A 22,157-nucleotide genomic window follows, 5' to 3' on the forward strand; every position below is an offset into this window, starting at 1 on the left:
GAAAATGAATAGCCTGAAATGCTTCTGCAATTAAATAACAAAGAATAAAGACAACTAAACTGAGTATTTAAGCCAACAACAATGTAGGCAGAAAAAATGAATGTTTCAATGAATTAGGAACTATAAATACATTTAAATTCAAAAGATGGAACATTAAAAAGATCAATGAATATACAATTATCTGACTATTCCAATTAAAGAAAAGAGAGAAAATGTAACATTTGAAATGAGAAAGAAGGTATGGGTATCTATATATATAAAAGGCTAATATGCAAAATGTCTCTTCAGGAGTTTGACTGGGAGTTCGCTCGCTCGCTATGACCTGTGCTGACCACCAGGGGGAGGCGTGGAATGAAGGAAAGCCCCAGCTGGCAGCTGGAAGGCCCTGATTGGCCCTGATCACTGGCCAGGCCTAGGGACCCTACCTGTGCATGAATTTTGTGCAACAGGCCTCTAGTATATATATTATGTATTTAATATTATAAGAGAATTCTATGGAGCACCTTAGGCTAATCTTAAAATTTGGGGAAATAGATAATTTCCTCCAGGAACATGTAAATTAAAAGAATTGATTCAAGAATATATAGAAAATTTGAAAACAAAAACAAAAACAAATAATAAGTGGGGAAAAGTTTCCAAAAAATTGTTCCTCAAAAGGCCAGGCCCTGATGTTTTGGTAGTGAATATTAACAAGTCTACTATTGGCAGATGATGCTCTTTTAGCTTTTATAGAGAAGACGATGGAAAGCTTTGAATTTATTTCCTGAAATTAGCTAACTGTGAAAGCAAAATCTGTCAAATATAGCCCCCCAAATCTATAGATACATCTTAGAGTATAGCTACAAAAATCTCAAATATAATATTAGAAAATATAATCTAGAAGAAAATAAAGGATTAGCATGAAACTAAATAGGATTTGTTGCAAGAATGCAAAGAATGGAATGGAGGTAAGATGATAATTAGTATCTGAAACTATAAGTGAGTAAACTGAAACTAATCTATAAGAAGAAAAATACAGGCAGGCACACATCGGTTTGCACACTTTTGGGAAGCTCCAGATAAAACTGGAGGCTTGTTTAAGGTCATTCATCTACTTTTTCTCGGAGACCTGACTTAAACCTCAGACTTGAATCTCTAAAATGCAGGCCTCGGGCTCTTGGACTATGCACCTGAGAGAATGGCAGAAGAACTACTTGCAGTTACATCTGGCACATGTACAGTCAGATGGAAGGCAGATACCTACCCAAGGCAGTTACTAGCATTCAGTATGCATGGGCAAACAGAGAGTTTTCCAAGGTCTGTGCTACCAAATTATTAAAAAATTATGCAGAGAAATATTTTGCCGTTATTGATTCTGACAGTGTTGAAACTGGCTTGAATAACTATGCGGGAAACATTTTAATTTTAGCAAGATCTCAGCAAACTGACCCTGAAAAGTAGGAGTCTGGACTGTCAATAAATAATGTTTTCAAAATAAGTAATGTACAGGAGATGGTGCAGGCTGACAAATATTCAAAGACTCCCTATTGGCACCTCCTGATGAATCAGTAGTAATCCATAAAGAGACCATTGTCTTTGATTGCCACACTTAGTGTTTGTGGTGGCTCTGAGGAGAGTAACCCATGAACTAACCAGCTCATGGTACAGTTAGGACCCAAATCTTTTTTTGCGCCCTTTGGTAAAGATCTGTATTTTTCTTCTTTTTTATTTCTGAACATGCTTTATTAGTTAGTCCTGGTAAGGGAAGAAAATTCTATCCGTTACAAACCAGACGAAGTAAAAACTGCCACTTTCAGTCCAGCTTTTGGTAAGATCTCAAATCTGTTAAACAACAGGAAGCAAAGCTCGGTTTCCAGTGTAAACCGCTATGCTAGCCAACACTAAGAATTCTGTGGTCTCCTGAAGAAACTCTTTCTCCAATGAAAGATGCATATAAACCCTACATTCTCATGTACACATATGATTTCAAGTTTCAATTTGAGCTCACTATTCATCCCATTACACATTTTGAAGAAAACCTGTTCAAAACAAAATGAAAAAGTTTCTTCACATTTTGTATGCATAGGTGTATACATCAGGTAGTAACTGGATGAAAAATCAAGTTTCTATTAACACATGCCATCGATCAGCTGTAAAACCTGAGCTATCGCTATCCTATTGTATTTGAGTTATCAGATTCTGACCACTGCCCCTCAGAACTTCTTTTCAGTTCCTGGGACAAGCCAACTTCTCTCACATCCATGGCTTGGAGCTCGCCATGGCCTCGGCTTGTTTCAAAGTCTGCCTTCTGCACACCAGACTAAGTTTTGCCGAGTCTGTGTCTATGTCCACCTGTGCTCCTAACCAAGGCCCCTTCCTAGAGCCAAAAGAAGTAGCTCACAGGGTTCTCACTTCCATTAGAGGGGAACTTCCTATTCTTCCAAAATTATCATCTATAGAAGTTTTCTCTCCTCATCCCCTGTCTTAACTTCTGGGAATTGTCTTTTTGGTTAGTGGCCTCATCCAATTCTGAAATATCACTCAATTCTTCTACAAATACTTATTTTCCTCTAGATACTAATTCATATTTTCTTCTCTATCCTTAAGCACATCAATGCATCATATTTTAGATTCTACTAATTCAAATTTTGCAAATATCAGACCCAATGACACTTGAATAAAAGTTCAGTAATCCCATCACTGGGAATATTCAACTTTTTGCTGACAAGGAAAGGGAACTCTTAAATTAAAACTTAGGAAATTAAGGATTCATTTAACACATTTTCCTCTTTTGAACTTAATAATTAATTTTTACAAAATGTAGTACTCTTTTTACTTATGATACTTCCATTAAAATGTAAAGCATGGGAAACTGAGGCTTCCATTACCCTATCTTATTTTACCTTTTACAGTATAAATAATAAAATTAAAATTCTTTTTTATTTTCAACTCTTAGAGAACCTATTTCAAACAAATGATTTACTATACCTGTCTAAGAACTGTTTTAACTGAAAAACATGTTTCACTTTAAATGGATCACCAAACTGAGCCCCTTTAATTGCTAATTAAGGAACAGTATCTCTCTGAATGTTTTTTTACATGTGGCTATGAGCTTGTTAGAAGGTCACAGATTATTCTCATCTTTCACTAGGATATTTGCCTTCAATTGTGAGCTTCTTACTAAGTCAACTATCTGCAGAACAAGACAAAATCTGTCACCCAGTCACCGATAGACTGCTGAGCAGAGTCAGAAAAAGTAACTGTAAGAAGGGAAAGCCTTAGGGAGCAGGTCCAGGTTCATGTTTTGCAAAGTCTGGATGAACTTTGTAAAGCACACGAGGAGAAAGTTTGTCAGTCTCAGGTGACTTCTGAACTGCACGCCTGATTTTCAAGGGGACTTGGTAGATAATAAGAACAACATGGCCACCAGGAGGGTTTGAGCATATTCCAGTGGGAACTGTGGCTGCAGATGACTGCTCAAGACCTCCTCCTGGTTCCTGGCTCCAAACATGTCAATTTTACTTAATCCATCAAGACCAGGCTCTCAATCTTAAACTCATGCTCTACAGATGGTATGAATTATTAGAATCAAAGACTATCTGTAGCTACCAACATAGCTTTAATTTTCTTTTCCAAAATGTTCTCATACAATACTGCTAGGAGTAAATTCATGAAACCTATTGGAAGGCAATATGGCCTGATGTGTCACTTTCCTTATGAATGTTCATAGAGTTTAGGTTAGCAATTATACAAAGAAATAACCATAGATTGAGAAGCCCTGGGCACGTAAGAATGTTCCCTGAAGGATGTAAAGGTTGTTTACAAGAGCAACACCAGAAATAGGGAAATAAACAGCAGGGGACTAATATTTTGTGCTTGCTCTGTTCTAGCTGTCATTTTTAGCATTTTACATGTGTCAATGCATGTAATCTGCACAACAGCCCTCTGAAGCAGGTGTCATTACTTTCTCCTTTCCTTAGCTGATGAAACAGGAGATTTATTTAAACAGCATACTATCATGTTTTCCCTCAGTCACACCTCAAAACTTATGTAAAGTGTGTTGTATTTGTAATAATGCAGAAATATATTTATGTTATCATGTTTAGTTAGAAAAAGAAACATGATCACAAATGTAAATATTATTCAAAAGAGAGGGGGGAAAAAGAATAAACCTCTATGCTTAAAAAGAGACTCAAAGGTTTAGACAGGAATATAGTACAATCTTTGGGTGGGAGAATTATGATTTTTCCCTGCTATTTTCTACGTTTTTAAAAGTGAGCATATTTTGCTTTTTAAATGTTAAAAATGTTTCCCGCTGCCACTCCCATTCCCTCTACTTCCTTCCTCCTTGCTTCACTTCATACAGGCACCACCAGATTTTTCTTCTAGTCCTTATTTCTCCCACCTTTTATTTCATATGCTTTTTCCCCTCTTTCCTTTTCTCTTTCTTCTTTCTCCTGTGTTGCTCCGTTCCTCCCCTCCTCATCTCACAAGGCCCCTGAGCAGAAGGAGACAAAGCCCCTTGGCCCCACTGGTGGTGAATGACAGACACCTCTGGCCTCTGTCCCAGCTGCCCTGTCAGTGGTTTCTTTCCCTGCAACACTTTGCTTTTCCTTCTTCTACTAGTAGGCCTGCACTTCTCTATGGAGCATGATGCTGCCTCCAGACAGTCAGGTGTCCTCAGGTCAGCCTTTTGCTCCATAAATACCTGGCGGGCAGGCTTAGTGGACTCCCCCCAAGGCTATTTCCATGGTCACAGCCTGATTTTCACAGTAGAAGCAATATTGGTGCCATAAGGAGTGGAGTCAAGAGCCCCCTCTGTTCTCCCAGATCATCTATCCTCCCACTGGGATTCAACTCAAGAGCACCTACGAAGCCATAGCTGGTTTGGCTCAGTGGATAGAATTGGCCTGTGAACTGAAGGGTCCAAGGTATGATTCAGGTCAAGGGCACACGCCCAGGTTGTGGGCTCGATCCCCAGTAGGGGGCGTGCAGGAGAAAGCTGATCAATAATTCTCTCTCATCATTGATGTTTCTATCTCTTATTCCCTCTCCCTTCCTCTGTGAAATCAATTATATATTTATATATATATACACACACACATTTTTTTTTAAAGAACACCTATGAATTAAGCTAAGAAGGCAAACTGACTAGATAGGAAAAAACACGGCCTGTCAGACAATTCTTCCCTGGATTCCAGGCTCATTACTTATAACCGTTTGGCTACAGATTAAGGAAATGTTTTGTTATTTAAATCTTTATCCCGAGTTAGCAAATTTTGTGTCTGTGCCAATTTTCTCCTCCAGTACCTGATGGTGAGGAACACTGGCAGCCTTAAAAGTATAAAGCAGTTCCTTTTTCAGAATGTGTTCACCTCACTCCAGTACTCTATCATTTCACTTCCATCTTACTGCTAGATCACTGACCAGTCTCTCCTCTTCCTTGCTCCCTGAGGGTGTTTCACTCATGCCCTTCGCAGATAAAAATGCTTGCAAGTTACCTGGTCTCCAGCCTCATCACGTTCAGATGCTAAGTTTAGCTTTTTATCCCCAAAAAGAAAAAAGAAAACATCACTGTTTTTTCTCATTGTAGAGGTAATGTGCACTCCTTGCAAACAAATTCTGACAATATACAAAGGTGTGAACAAGAACGTGGCAGGCTATTGTAATTTTATCTTCCAGAGGGAGATCTGGCTGTTAATCAGTTTGTTTGTTTTGAGTTTTCAAAATCCCACATGTCCAGAAGGCTGTCCCCTTCTCCTCCTGGAGCCCCACAAGCTCATTGCTACTCCCGTGGCTTTGCTGGTGGTACTCAATCTTCTGCTCTTGCCCCCCTCCCACCCTCCAGCTCAAGCCCTCACTGCTGCATGAAGCCTTTCAACCTTACCAATGTATACAATGTATACTCTGGGCCACACAATTCAACCCTATCAATGTCTCTCCATCTCTCCACTTAGATCATATTTTGTCAGGGCACTGGGATTTTGCCTCATCTTTTTCTAGAGCTTAGTAGTATGGTGGACAATCATAAATGTGTGTCCCATAAATTCATACCAATAAATAAGTGGTTAATTTATTTTTATAGGCTCCAAGCTACAGGCCAATGATAATTTTTTAAAATATATTTTTTTATTGATTTTAGAGAGGAAGGGAGAGGGATAGAGAGATAGAAACATCAATGATGAGAGAGAATCATTGATAGGCTGCCTCCTGCATGCCCCCTACTGGGGATCAATCCCACAACCTAGGCATGTGCCCTTGGCCGGAACCAAACCTTTACCCTTCAGTCCGCAGGCCGAAGCTCTTATTTACCGAGCCAAACCAGCTAGGGCCAGGCCAATGATAATTTACATGAATATCTTTAAAATGCTATTAAATCTTTCTTTCCCCTCCCCCACTCCCTCCCACCTATTCACAGAATGCCTAAGAAGGTATGGGTGTCAATTAAAACATGGATTCGTCTTTGGTTCCAGCATAAAGCTGATGAGTTGCTGAGGCATTATTTATTCCCTACTGGCTAAAATGCCCCCACTTCTGTAATTATTCCATCAAGTGCACACCATCCAGGGTGCCTAGAATGATGACATCACCATAAATCAGTGATCAAGTTGTTGGTGTTGATGAATGCCCTTGTGCACCATCTTGGTGAAGAATTTTTTGATAGATTTAACAAACATTCTGATTCAGTCAAGGGGCATGGAAGGCTCCATGGCATTGAGGGACACCATCCCACGACTCCAGGCAAGAGCCTGTGTGAAAAAGAAAGTGAATGGCAGTGGCCAGGATGGAGCCAGGTTTTCTGCCCCTGTGGTCATCACCTGTTTTCAGACTAAAAGGTATACATATGTGTGGAATTTGTAAATTGCTAACCAAAAAGGGTTGCATATTCATGCTTACCTCTCATCACATTTAATTAGAATCACGCTGTCTGTTCCAATGCCCAAGGCTGCAGCTCCCTTCTTGAGAGAAAAATGACTCTGTAAAAAGAGCATATTAGTAATTAGTTGCATATAAAGTTAAAATCCACTCCCTTAGCTATTTTTTTCCCACTTCTCCTATTTCTAACCTGTCCCTCCAAAGCCTGGATTGCTGAGAGAAGAAGGCATCCTTCACTTGGGCTTAAAAAATTGTGGTGAAATCTAGATAACATAAAATTTACCATCTTCACCATTTAGAAATGCACAATTCAGTGGCCTTAAGTACATTAATGTTGTTGTGCACCCAACACTACCATCCTTCTCCAGAACTCTTTCCATCTTGCAAACCTGAAACTCTGGACCCATGAAACAACAGCTCCTCATTCCTCCCTCTCCACAGCCTTGGAGACCACCATTCTACTTTCTGTCTCTATGAACCTGGCTATCCTAGGAACCTCATGTAAGCGGAACCATGCACTATTTATCCTTTGTGAGTGGCTTGTTTCACTGAGCATAAGGTCTTCACGATTCATCCATGTCGTAGCTTATATCAGAATTCCCCTCATTTTCAGTGCTGAATCATATTCATTGTATATATACATCACATTTTGTTTTCCATTCATCCGTCCATGGACATTTGCATAGCTACCTTTTGTCCTTATGGATAATGTAGTATGAGCGTGGGTGTGCAGATATCTCTTTGAGCCATACTTTTAATTCTTTGGAGTATACTCAGAAGTGAATTGCTGGATCATATGGTAATTCTATTTTTGAGGAATTGTCTCATACTACTTTCCACATCAGCTGTACCATTTTCCACTCCCACCAGCACTGCTCCATGGTTCCAGTTTCCACACATCCTGTTAACAATTATTTTGTGTTTTGTTCATTTGTTTGTTTGTTTGTTTTGAGAATAGTCATTCTAATGGGTGTGGAGTGATACCTCATTATGGATTTGCTTTGCATTTCCCCAATGATTAGTGATACTGAGCATATTTTCATGTGCTTATTGGCCATTTGTACATCTTCTTTGAAGAAATGTCTATACAAGTCCTTTGACCACTCTTGTATAGATGTTTTGTTTGTTTGCTTGCTTGTTTGTTGCTATTGTTGTTGAGTTCGCTTGGACTTAAGTGAAATACTAAGACCCTGGAAATTGTAAAAGGACCTTCTACTCCAACACACAGTAATCCAAGCCAATTTTATATACAAGGGGTAAGAGCACATCGATTGTCTCCAGCAGCTGTGTATGTATGGCTCCCAAACTTATATTTTGCTACCAAGAGATTACACTCAAGTTTCTCTCAAAGTTCAGTTAAATTGTGTGCACTCAAGTAAGAGGAGTGATTGGCTTTAAATTCAGCACTTTTGGTCCCAGGGTTGTTGGAGGGGCTATTTGTTGTGCAGGTGACTGCCCAGCCGGGGCTGGGCTCTGGAAGGAGGCATTGGTTCCTGGCTTGGGCAGAACGCTGCGTGGAAAAGGCCACACTGACAAGGCACTGCCACATCTTTGTGCTCTTGGTTATTGATTCCGGATAGGAAGCTGAATCTTTTTTTTTTTTAATGGCTGTATCACTGTGCAATGTGGAAAGCTGAGAGGCTAACCTAAGCCCAGCTGTACCGCATCTGCTCAGCAGCCTCCAACTATTAACTACAGATCATTAAGCTGTCCAAGAGGGGAGCCAATGCCTCAATTTACATCTCCAAAGGGCTGCTGGCTGGAATTTTAAGTTACGGTTCCTGAGTGGGCTCTCTTTTCAAAGACCCACTTTTGACTTATTTGAATTCTTAAATATGCAGCTTAGGAACTGCTATACTTCTAGGGGTGTGTCTCATAAACAAGAGGAAATCACATGTAAAACAGTAGCAAATAATGCAAACCAGTTAACAGGGCACTGAACAGAAGCGTTTTAAAAGCCCAGTGTCGCTGAGAAGTAATGAGAAAGGGCCATTAGCCTCATTTTACAACCTCGAAAAGACAAAGTGGACATTTGTTACCAAGATACCTGGGAACTAGGAGAGAAAGCTTAATTGGCTTTGAAAAGATGCATGTCTCCCTCACTAAAAAAACAGTAGTCTCTCTTGCTTGCTTAGCAGATCCCTAAGCCACACAGGAAAGGGCGAAACAGCGCTAAGTCTCCCTGCCAGGAGGGCACAGAACAGAGGAAACAGCTGCCCCAGTGAGCAAACACAAACCTCAAATTAGACCCCTCAGCGAATGAGCTTGTAAGCACTAAACTGCCAAGTGGCAAATTGGGGATAAGTAAGAGATCTGATGCACCTGGTCAATGAGAGGAAGTCGTCTCATCTGGTATTTAATGAGAAAGGGTAAGGATCCTCAAATGAGGAGCAATTAACCAGGATAATTGATCACTGTACCAAATACCACACACTTAAAGACAAACACATGCCCAAATAGAAAGCTTGAAGATGGGGAACAAAGGTGATATGAGGCATGAAAAAGAAAATTAGATACCGAACGCGTTTATATTTCAGGAAAGGGAGCAGGGAAATAGCTAGATGTTGTCCACAAATAGCAAGGGACCCATAAAGAGGAAGGGACTTGAGAGACACACAAAAAAGACACTGCCTAATGAGGAAGGAACAGTGAAGCCAGCTTAAATGGCCCATCTCTCTGCGCTGATGGAGAGTCATTTGTAATCCTTAGCACCACATCGTTTGGAACCACTTGTTGAGGAACCAGAACACAACAGCAACCTGGATGCTGAGGAGCCTGGACACCAAGTGTCTAGAGATGTCTCAGAGAACACTTGGCCGTAAGCAGAGATAAAGAGGGACGTGTGGCATATGCGTGGCCTTTATATCTGAAGGGCTATGCCAAAGCACCAGTAGAGGAATAGCCTGACTGCTCTGGGTGGCTTCAGAAAGCAGAACAAAAATTGGAAGCTGTAAGGATTCAGATGTGTCCCTCAAATGATCAAGACTGTTTTAATAATCAGTTCATCAATGGAATAGCTGGGGAATGAGCTAATGAATACCCCTCTGGCCCCCCCGCCTCCCTGATTTTGGAAAAAAATAACAATAAGCCCCCTGATAGAATCTAGTGCTTATTTAAAACAAAATCATATTTCAATTCAAGGGTAATAGATATTAAAACCTATATGTTTTTAATTTATACTAAATAAAGATTAATTTACTGGTATCTTTTAATAAAATAGCATTAATTAATCTAGACACAGGATACATGTTTCAGTTGATATTTAAAATGTGCAGATAAGTATGGGGTTTTATAGTTATGAAATAATTGTAAGTGAAAAGTAAGCAGGGTTTGAGTGTGTTGAGATTGTCCAAAGTGAGAATGAGGATGAGAGCCCACAGGCATGAGCTCCATCGTTGTATGCAGCCCTGGTGCAGTAAGTCTTACCTGTCTTTAGGGATGGTGGGAGAGTAAGGAGAATGGTGGAAAGTTCTGAAAAAAACCAGGTCAGTCTTTTGACATGCTGGTTTCTCTTCCTCTGTACAATTTAGATAAGCAGTTTGGAAAGTTGCATTAATTCTTTCAAGCCATTGTTAGTCACATCCAGGTATTTAACTGAGACTCAGATTCAGTGCCTAGTGGATGACAGGGCTTCAGGGAAATCCTATTCTGGGCTCAGGGAACACAAAGATTATTAAGAAAGCCCTCATGCCCAGCCAGCATGGCTCAGTGGTTGAGTGTCAACCTATGAACCAGGCAGGTCACAGTTCCATTCCCAGTCAGGGCACATGCCCCAGTTTCTGGCTGGATCTCCAGTGGGGGGCATGCAGGAGGCAGCCAATCAATAATTCTCTCTCATCATTGATGTTTCCATCTCTCTCCCTCTCCCTTCCTCTCTGAAGTCAATAATATATATATGTAAAGACAGCCCTCAGTACCTAGCTAACTTTACCCCTAACCCTTCCCTACATTGTGTCCCACATCCCTACCTCTCACCCTCTCTACCTGGTGGTACTGGCTTTTCTGGTCTTCTGTGAGCTTACTCAACTTGTTCTGCCTCTAGGCCTTTGTATTTTGTTTCATTTCTTGAAAAATCCTTCCTCAGATATGTATATAGCTCCCTCCCTCATTCAAGGTAGGTCTCTGCTATGTTTCATTTTTACAGAGACCTTTTATGAGAATCTTGTAGAATAGCTCACTACCATCCCATTCTCTTGTCACAATGTGGCATAAATATTTATTAGTTTACCCACTGTCAATACCCTAATAAAACATAAGCTGCATTAGGGGAAAATTTTATTGTAGCATATAGTTAATAAATATTTGTTGAATTGGACTACCCCCACCCTCCCCCGTCTTCCCCTTCCTTGGCTTTGACCAAATTATTGTCTCACCTGTCCAGAATGATTTGGATCAACTGTTCAAGGAGACACAGGAGTACTTTCAATAAATTTGGAAAACCCCCTCCAGCTCAGCCCTATGAGATAATGAGGAGGTGTTTTCTTTGGGGGAGGTAACAATGTACCATCACCTTCACATTAAGAAAAATCTCTTGGTGGAAATTTGATTTGGGAAGGTAGAAAATGTTAAATCAGTTGATGAACTGTGGTGTACAAAACTTTGTTGCTGAAACTTTTAATCTGGTTTCTACATTGGTAGTCGAGGCAGGGACCTCACTGGCCTTTGAGTCAGGAAACCCATTTAATCCTATCTCTGTCTACGTAGCTAACTGCAGCCTCTCCATTTGTAAAATACTGATAATAATCTCTGTTCTGTATGTTGCACAAGATTGTTGTGAGAATCAAATGAGCTAATGAAATTTGAAGTATGTTGGAAACAGTCAAATAGTTACCAGATATAAGGTATTATACATTAGAAAAACAGTTCGTTTGTCAAAAAAAGCCTCCAGTTAGAACCAGTTGGTATTTTAGGGCAGGTTTATAATTCAAATATTATTTTATAATTATGTGTGTGGATAGAGATCCAAAAAAGAGAAGGGAGAATCAAATGGTTGTTGTATTACTGAATTACCTTTCTTTCCTTAGAAATGAAGAATTAGATTCCAAGTTTGCGATATCAGGAAAATAAGGCATAGCAAAATCATTCCCAGGCTATATGACCCAAGATTTCTGGGTAAGGTTAAGCCAATTTGCATGAAGCTTGAGCCCAAGGAACTCATTCAGAAACCAGAGAGCACAGGGCAGCTTGTTTGTTAATCAACCTCATTTCAGGTTGTGTAATCGGCACAGAAACCAAAAGAAAAAGATACCCAATATCATACCCGATATCATCTGGGATTTTTGAGACTGAGAATATAGTAACATTTACCTATGTAGGGGTCCAAATCCACTGCAGGGAAACAGTAATTAGAAAATATTGCACCATGTTTTTCTACCTTTGGAAAAGCTGAGAAATGAAAATTAGCTGATGATGGGGGGTACTAGGCCTAGTAGAATGAACAATGTCTTCCTCCCCAAGGATGTCCATATCCCAATCCCTGAAACCTGAGAATATGTTACCTTACATGGCAAAAGGGATCTTTCAAATGTGATTAAGTTAAGGGTCTTGAGGTGGGAGATTACCTGGGTTATCCGGGTAGACCCAAGTAATCATAAGGGTCCTAACAAGGGAAAGAGCAAAGAGCGGACGTGAGAGTCAGAACCAGAGAAGGAGGTGTGGTGACAGAAACAGAAGTCAGAGCGAGCAGAGGAAACGGGTGCTCCCCTGCCACCTCCAGAAGGAACCCAGCCCTGCTCACCCACATTCCATTCTGACCTCCAATGAAGTCATGTTGTCTTAAGCCACTGCGTTTGTGGTAAACATGACTAAAAACAATGGCTAAAGATAATCTGTTAACATAAATCAGTTTCTTTTGATTCTATGGCTACTGCTGTGGTTATGAATTGTACTCACTGGCTTCCAACCTGTACTTGCCCTTCATTTCCTTGTTATAACACACACACACACACACACACACACACACACACACACACACACACCTTAAAACATAAAAAGAAGAGTTCTGTAGTAGAGCTGAGGCCCCACTATGATTCCCTGCTTCTCCTGCCTGACGTCTCTTTCAAGAACTTCTAGTTCCCCTATAAACCCCTCGCTGCCCTCCCCATTTTCCACTTTCCCTACCATCAAAGGGCTACTTGATCTTTGAGGCAGTTGTTTTCCAGACCTTGGGCTACTTTGAGGAAAGGTTGTGATGGAGCAGTCTGAGGTATGTGAGAGGAAGCAGGCAGCCTAGCAGAGCTGTTCATTCAATTTACGTGAACAGGAAGGGCAGTTGTTGCAATGCCTTGGTGGCATTAGCTCTTTGAAGGCCCTGGACAGAATATGAAATACTACTTCCTGGAATTCAAGATGGGAATCCCAAGCTCCCAGCATCCTGCCTGGCCAGCAGCCTGGTAGTAGGTAGGAGCCTGTGCTTGGCTGAGAGATCAGATATGACAGATCACTATGCCATTTCTCTACAGTGATAAAACCTCTGGTTAAGTTAACATTAAAGTGGTTCAAGGTACCATGAGGGCAGGATATCTGGTCAGAATTTTTAAACACAAAGACTGTATCAACAGGTTACTCTGGAGTTATGTAGGTGCAGTAATATCCATAGTCCAAATGAGTTCATAGCCGGTCTGCTTTCTCTCCTCCTACCCTTCCCCAACACACAACATTATTACTAAAAAGTGAAGTGTAGGAACTGCAGGTAAAACATCCTGATTTCTCTTTGAGTTTTCCTGAATTTCAAAGAGAAATTCAACCCATTGTACCACTCAGCTCTTTTCTCCCCTAATTCTTTTCCTAAAAGTATCTTTTGGAAAGAGAACCTCTGGGGATAAAGCATTTCTAAATATCATTTTTTTAAACCCAGGCTTTACAAAATAGAACCTTAAACTTGGAAAGAACAGAAACACGTACATGCTCAGACGTGAAGGCAATGAGCCTGGGAACAGCGGCCATCCCTTTCTCCTTGACTTCTGGGAACATCTTAAAGCGTGCAATCAGCATGGCATACATGTTAGATATGGCGCCACCTAAGGTGCACAGCAACACATAGTTACCTTTTCTAGTCATTATCAACATCATTTCACATGCAAGCCACATTCCTATTTCCAGTGACCCAGAGTCCTCCTTGGACACAGGAGAAGAACTTTTTATTGGCTATCCTTGAACTGAATACTCAGACTCAGGCACTAGCCAAGAGGGTCCAGAGAAGGAGCATTAGGCCCAACCATGGGACAGATGTTCTCCCTCCACACCCATCTCTGTCACTAAGAGCAACTGCAATTGATTCCGCTCTTTGAAGCAGCATTTAAGAACTAAGAAATAGTCGCCTTCTTTCCCAGCTTGTGAGTGCAGTCATTCTGCATGAGGCTAGGAAAATCTTACTTATATCCTCATGTAGAAGACATTTCTTTTCATTTCAGCTCATACAAATGCCTTGCACTTGAACTGCTACAAATCAGTTGCTGTTAATCAACAATTCTTACAGAATGAGAATATACATCCAAGCCCATCTCACCATACTTATTTGTTAATTTTCCCTAAATTGTTCTTCCTTCTTAAAGATATTATTAAATATAATCATAATAGTTTACAAAACCTTATTTTATAGTTATGGGATGACATGCAACTAAGGGAATTTTAAGTTCATATTGAATTATTTTTCTGTGTCATCCTCAGACTGTCAAGAATTTCATACAATAAAATTTGTATCTAATAAGTAGAATTTTATCTGATGTACAAAGAAGAGTGAACTTTTCCCCAGGATTGTTGGAAAGGTTAAGATTTTTGCTATCCAGAAAAAAAAAAGACAGATTCTTCTGCATGAAAATGAATATGTGGGCATGGAAACTGTGAGATCAAGATCATGAGGCAGAGCAAAGGTACTATCTCCCCCTCACCCAAAGGGGGGCACGCCCAGGCCCTATCATTATGTGAGTACTTTGAGTTCCCTTCCCTTCACGTGGCTGAAGAGCAAAAGAGCTCTCTGTATTTAGTTGAATGGCCTACACAGGGCACGATCTTTGCCCCATGAGCCCTGGGCTCTGACACAAGCAGGCAGCCTGACACAAGCAGGCAGCCTGACACACAGCAGTCAACAAGATCCTGGCTTTGTCATCAGTCAGAATGAGGACGATTCCTACTTCTGGACCCCAGAGACATGGGACAAGCAGAATCTAGGTCAGACCTGCTCTGAGCAGACACCTTTTCTAAAAGTCTGACTGTGTAGGATGCTGTTGGAAAATGGAGCAGCTTTTAAAGAAACTTGCACTCTAGCTATGGTTTCTTAATTCTGGTGCATAATGATAGTTTGGGCTGGATAATTACTTATGGGGGCCTGTCTGGTACATTGCATGGTGTTTAGCAGTACCCCTGGCCTCTCTCCACCGGATGCCAGCAGCCCTGTGCTCCCCCAAAGTGACAACCAAAAAATGTCTCCAGACATTGCCAAGTGTCCCCTGAGGGAAAACATTGGGGGCAAAATTCTCCCATTGAGAACTGCTGCCCTCATTCTTCTCAGACAGGCCAGGGAGAAAGGAGAGCGGAAGACAAATAGAGAGTCGGCCTGCGGACTGAAGAGTCCCAGGTTCGATTCAGGTCAAGGGCATGTACCTTGGTTGCGGGCACGTCCCCAGTAGGGGGTGTGTAGGAGGCAGCTGATCGATGTTTCTCTCTCATCGATGTTTCTAACTCTCTATCCCTCTCCCTTCTTCTCTATAAAAAAATAAATATATATATATATTGATTTTTATCAATATATAGTAACTTCATTTCACAGGACACTTGTCCAAGAGGCTTCTAGCTCTGCTTCCCACTCTTCGGTTTGCACCTCAGTCATTCTCTGTCATGTGCAGCATCCCGGAGAGGGATGAAGAGGCTTCTGGGCCTCTGCACAGAGCAGACTGCATTGTGCAGCACAGGTAGGAGGACAGATGCATGAGTCCTGCATGCTCTTATCTTCAAGAGAAAGGATGCAAAAGCAAGCCCTGAATCATTCTGAAAACCCTGTAGATAGGGAAGGTATGTGAGTAAGCCAAGCCTTTCTTCTTTCCCACTCAGTCCTTCATGACTTGCTGAGCAGTGACAAGTGCTCGGGTCTCTGGTTGTCAGGCACAGGTGACATAACATAAACGGATTTCTTCTAGAAGTCCTAAAGGACTTTCCGTGAAACACGAAGCCTCTGGACGTTATAGATGGAGGCGTAAGGCAAACGGCTGAGCTATATATATTCAGCCACAGACCTAATTCTTCATGTTTAGTCCCAGACAACAGGACTTTCAGATCTCAGGCAGGTAATATGTGTGATTTCCCCCTTTCCTCACCCCTTAAATTGTAAGACCCTTTACTTCAGGAATAAGGCTGACTGCTACCTAGAAAGACATGTATTAGTGATTCAGGATGCTATCAACCTTTCTTCTGTAATGTCTATAGAGAAGAAACAGATTGCCAATGGCTTTTCTTCTGTACCCTCCCTACTTTGCAATGTCTACATTACATTGTAACATGACATCGATGGCTTCTATTTTAGGTCTTTGGGGCCAAGAGAGGAGCCCCAGGATCAAGCTTAAGTCTTGTCTAACCCCTTTTCTTGATCATTTGCTGTCATTGATGAGGATGTTGGGGAAGCCCTCAGTCTATATTAGCACAACTGCCAGAGACAATGCTTTCTCTGGGACAGGTGGGTTTCAAGGCCAGCCAGGTAAGTTAGGCCTGTCTCACGTCCCTTTAGTCAACTTTTTAGGGTCCACATGAGCAGCTGTTAGCACATGTTCACTCTGCCTTCCTGGGAACCATTAAAATAGATCCTGGGATGCTCCTGGCTCCCTCAGGGACAACTCAATCATGCAACTAATAACCTTATAATAGGAGAAAGAATAAAGGTAGAAGTGATGTTGATCTCTGAACCCTATCTAATTGCTCATGAAAAACACCTTAAGCCTTAAGAACTTAAGAGCATCAGTTCCAGGCAATGATGACAAAGTTCCCTCAATAGGGGATGGTTTCCCAGAGGAAAAAAAAACACACTAAGTACTAACTTTTCTACAAATAAAGGCTAGCTAAAAATTCTTCACAGCTGGCACTCAATGACTTATAAAGAAAAGGCTAATTTTCCCTACAATTTAACTAACAGGTTTTCCTTCAGCACCTGAAAAAAAAGTGCTATAGCTTTAAAAACATAAAATAAAATAGCAGATCTGAGCTTATAGGAAAAGCTGCTTGATTTTAAGTCTACTGTTGCTCATTTATCATTTTTTTCCATCTGTTTTTTATTTTCTCCCTCCCTCATTATCCCCTTGTCTTTGTAGATTTGCTGGAGAGAGATCACAATGTGGCCTTTGCTAGGCCTGGCACAATGGCAGGCGTGGAGCGGCTCCTCTGGGGGGGGGGGGGGGCGGGGGAGGTCGCCCACCCATTATGATGACCTCCCTCTTGCACTGATTAGTTGATGATCTGCACACCGGGTTTCTTTTCCATGGGTCACTGGCTCTTTTTTTCCCACTGCCCTCCTAACTTCTGTTTCTTCTCTGCATCAAACCAAGGTCACACACACGCGTGCCCGCACAAACACACACACACACACTGGGAAGCAAGCACAGGCCTTTGTTTCAGGTTGATTCTCTTGGCTGAAAGAGGTGTAAATAACTGGAGCTTAGAATGCAATGGAGGGTGATAAAAGGCAGGATGAGAGAGATTGAATGGCTTGATAAAGAAGAGAAGGAAGGAGAAAATTCCTGAAGAAATCATCACCCTCTCCTTTAGTTCTAACAAACTGCCTGGTAGGCACTCTCCACCCTCCTTGAAATTAGTGTAAATCAGCTTCTCCGCTTGTTGCTTGAGAGGAACAGGGTTCTTAGGATCTATTAAGTATCTGCCTGTCATGCATCCTCAAACAGAGCATGCTTATTAAATGAGGCTGCCTTTTTCCTTTCTCTAATTCTGGGAAGAGCATCAGAGAGTGAATTCTCTTATTAGGCATCTTTATTCTTTTGTTCCACATGATGCATACATCCTGTGTGTGGGAGCCCAATAGAAGTCCTGAGTAAATATAATCTTTGTTTATCCTCTTTTTGAACACAAATAACTAATGTTCAAGCATGGGATAGTTGGCTTAGAGGCATGGCCAATGGTCAAGTGTACCTAATGACACTCATTCTTTTTATCAATATACAGACTATTGAACTTAAGCAGAAATACAAACATGGTATTTAAGATTCCCCAGGTTCATAATAGGGCATTGCATACCAGAAGAAAGAAACACAAAGAAAAGTTGAAATATCATATACCAGGAGAAAATATCCCATCGCCAGAGCCACCTGGCCAGCCAATGATTTCTCTCATTTTCTTTAGGGTGACATATTCCAAAAGCACAAATACTGGAGCAATTTCATAGGTGAACCTGAAATGCAGTAATGGCCACATTTTATTTATGTAACTCAAATAAATAATTCACCACTGTAGTATCTACAGAACTATTTCCTTTTTTCAAATCCTGCATTCACAAATGTTATGATTATACATGAAGTAGAGAAAAAAAAGTCTTCTAAAAGGTTTGCTCATTTTTCTATGTCCGTAAAGTTAAGAGCTTCAATTATTGGCTTAGTGCACAAGGGTCATTTATCATTTCTATATATAAAAGCCTAAGCAACCATTTGACTGTTCGACTGGTAGCTATGACATACACTGACTACCAGGGGGCAGACACTCAACGCACAGGCATGGAAACATGGAACAGACTGATGAATCTCAGAGGGAAGGGGGTAGGGGAGAGGGAAGGAAGAAATTAACCAAAGATCTTATATGCATACTAGAGGCCCGGTGCACAGATTAGTGCACCGGTGGGGTCCTTTGGCCTGTCCTGCACCTCTCACAATCCAGAACCCCTGGGGGATGTCAGACCGCCGGTTTTAGCTGGATCTGTGCAGGCCAGGCCGTAGGACTCCACTGGTGCTGGAATCCGTGCACCAGGCCTCTAGTACTGAATAAATAAAGAACATTGCTGAGTAACACTATTTAAAAGATAACATCTAATCTCATTTGTCTTTTACAGTATACATTATTATAAATCCATAATTCAAAAAGGTCCCTTTTTGTGTTTAAAAAATGTTGTATAGCTTTGCATGAAAGTTATATCAACACTATATTCTATTAAGTTAGAGTGAATAGCAATGTATGTCTGACATCCACATCACTATTTTAGGGGCTACTTAATAAAAGAGATTTTCACATGAGAAGTAAACTTCACTAATAATTATCCTTGATTACACAAAAACACATTTACCTACTTACATGTTAGTGTTTGCTGTTGATGTCAGCCAGTCTGCGGCTAATCCAACCATATCCAGTCCAGTGGAGAGTTGATTGAAATATCTGGGATGCCCTGAATAAAATGGATGCCCAGAATCAGGACTGCATCCAATGAAAATTAGTGCCTCTCAAACACACAATTTCTTTTGCTAAAGAACCTTGACAGATCCTATAGAAGTAGGAAATCCATATTCAGAAACCCAATATGCATGCATGCATGCACGCACAACCCCACCCCCCACCCCCGCCCCGCCAAAGGAACATTTCCTCTAACAAGAGAGATCATTTTGGATTTTTGGTATTTCTAAATATGGTCCTTAAATATTCTTTATAAAAATAACAAATGTGGTCTGCAAAGTGGAAAAAATGTAGCCTTTTTTCAGAAGATTTGTAAACTATAGTGCTTGTGCAATCCAAAGCTATTCAAAGACAGACTTTTCTTGTTTACACTGGTGCTATTAAAAATCCTTTTTTTGTTGAAGCTGTTGTGGAATCAGTCATACCATGACAGCCGCCAGCCATGCCAACATTCATAAATGATATCAGTGACAAATGGCTGATGATTACAAAAGACAAGGCAAAAATGAGAAAATAGGACATTCTGTTGAATGATTTGCCCTTGATTCAAAAGGTAATGATTGTCTAAAGATGGCATGGAAAAACCTAATTCTTGTCAATTCTTTTCTGTCCAAATATTTAATTATAAACAACAGAACTCCTTCATAGCTGTGATTTAAAATAAAGAGGAATACAGTCAACATCACTGTCTTGTCAACAAGATACATGAAGATATAGTCAATGGACCGATCAGTCCATTAGCAAGGCTTATCTAATTAATTTCTGGATTTCTCATAGACTCTCAAAAGGGGGTTGACATCCAAATACTCCTGAGGCCATTATTTTAAATGTGATGGTAAGTATCTCATTAGAATTCCACTTCTGTGTCTTGCCCCATAAAACCTATCTATAAATCTGTGATTTGCTTAGCAGCAAAAATTTTGGAAGATGAACAATTATGGAAATAGCGTCTGATAAAAAGGCACCTGCCATTTACTGGACACCTGTCTGGAGCCTGGGGATGTGATAATCTCTCATGCCAGCATGGGCAAAACACGATTTAAAAAGGCAATGCAGAAAGCAGGGATGCTATCTCTAGGACTGGGGTGCTCTCTTATCAGCCGCCAGCATGTGGCTAGACAATTAGATGCTGAGAAAAGATAGGAGCCAGGAAAGAAAAGAGCACGTTTGAAAGAGATTGGGTTTTGTGCAGCTCTCTACCCCACCTCCACCATTGTTTCACCGCCCTTTGGCCTTGCACAGTGCCCCTCTATCTTTTTTTGCTCTTTTGCAGGCCTTGTGATGCTGACCCTGTCAGTCTGTGTATCCGTGGAAAGTGAAAAAGCTTTCTTTGGGTTCCACCACTGCCCTCTGGAACAACCCTCTTCTCCTCTCTGCCTCATTGACTCCCCATTTCATTAGAGCTCACAGCTGAAACCACAGTCCTCTGCTCCCACCTGGTGCCCCTGCATTTCCCTTTCCTTAAGCCATTTCTTTAAAGCGAGGAAATTAATAAGGATTAGCAAATCTATCTGTTCATCTACCATACCACTTCATAGACATTTTCTCCACGAACCTGGTGTTTGCTAGCACACACTATTTAACTCTATGGAAACTTTGGCATGAAAACCTCGGCGTAAAATTGAGAGGGATTCCAAGGCCTGTGTTGTGGTCCTGAATGTCAGAAGACCAGTCGCCCCTGATGACTGCCTTTGGGAAATGGTGGGAACAAAGTTGATACTTCAATGGCCCTTCTCCCTTCTGTATTTCTTTTTGGCCTTGGTCGTCCATTTTCCCCAAATCTCTCTTCCCTCAAAATTTTCATTTCCTGATAATGATGTGAAACTATAGAGGGAGATAGTGTGACAGATAAGAACAACATGACCTTTTGATTTCTGCAGAAATATTCTGCAGAAATATTATTTTGCTCCCTTCAAATGACCCCTACAAGCTGCAGGTAATCCAGGCAGGGCTCTCTGAGAGAAGGCGAGTGAGAGACCTGCCTTCCAGCTTGCAAGCTGTCCTGGCAGCCCTGGCATCCAGCTGCTGCTGCTGCCCCCACCGGGCTCTCTGTTGCCAGGCTCTACGCCAGGAATCAGGTGGCCAGGATAGCCTGAGCAGCCAGTGATACAGTGAGTTTAAAAGGTGAGATTAGAGCTGCTCCAGGCTCTAGAATGCTCCCCACGGATTAGCAAATGAGACAGGAAGGATGCACAGACTGCTTGTCTGGAATCCGTTGGGGAGGGGCCTAAAGCCGTCCAAACTGTTCTCTTTGTACTGGTAACATGCACCGAAGGAGGTTTTACTTACTAACCCCTCAATTCCTTTGACTGATGGTTTAGTTAAAAGATTCAAGACAACATTTAACCCTTCCATCACCCAACCACCACCACCACCAAATCTAAGGACCCCACAAATGCTAATTATTCCAGGATTCTTATCATTTTTGGCAGTTTTTGGTCCTAATATTTCTTACAGAGGTGATTTTATCAAAACATGAAGGCATTATTTCCCCACTGCCCCTCACTCCACTCAAAGCTTGAATCCCAAGTGGAAATTTAGGTTAACGGCTCTCAATAGAAAGCAGGTGATAAGATGCATTTTAAAAAAACAATCTCCTGAGAAGCATTAAAATGCTTAATGTAGCAGGGTAGTAACTACTTTACAGACCCTAAATAATACTTTTTGTCAAGTTATAGCATAAACTCCTATAACTAATAAGGTTATAGGAGTTTATGCTATAGAGAAGATGACTGTTGTTAATTCTTTGAAATTCTATTTGAGGGTAAGGGGGAAGACTATGTATGTTATGAATAATATTGATATTGAATTAATATCAATATGCCTTGCTTAAAAATCCAACTTAATCAATCATATTTTTTCCTGAACTTTAAATAACATGCATGAGAGCTATACTTGCCCCAAAAATGTAAAAACATTATGGTAAAAAT

General features: G+C 41.0%; 1 protein-coding gene across 1 annotated transcript in view; it reads right to left on the reverse strand.

The window, feature by feature from the left end:
- GAD2 (glutamate decarboxylase 2) overlaps window positions 1-22,157 on the reverse strand; it is a gene marked incomplete at both ends in the record, with an annotated part of 65,539 nt that overhangs the window by 39,322 nt on the left and 4,060 nt on the right. The window contains 4 exons of the mRNA XM_079776634.1: window positions 6,877-6,956; window positions 13,759-13,874; window positions 18,129-18,241; window positions 19,132-19,222. Coding sequence (XP_079632760.1) covers window positions 6,877-6,956; window positions 13,759-13,874; window positions 18,129-18,241; window positions 19,132-19,222 — 400 coding nt within the window. The remainder of the gene's footprint in view (window positions 1-6,876; window positions 6,957-13,758; window positions 13,875-18,128; window positions 18,242-19,131; window positions 19,223-22,157) is intronic.

Source organism: Cnephaeus nilssonii, assembly GCF_951640355.1.
Source record: "Cnephaeus nilssonii genome assembly, chromosome: 1".
NCBI lineage: Eukaryota > Metazoa > Chordata > Mammalia > Chiroptera > Vespertilionidae > Cnephaeus > Cnephaeus nilssonii.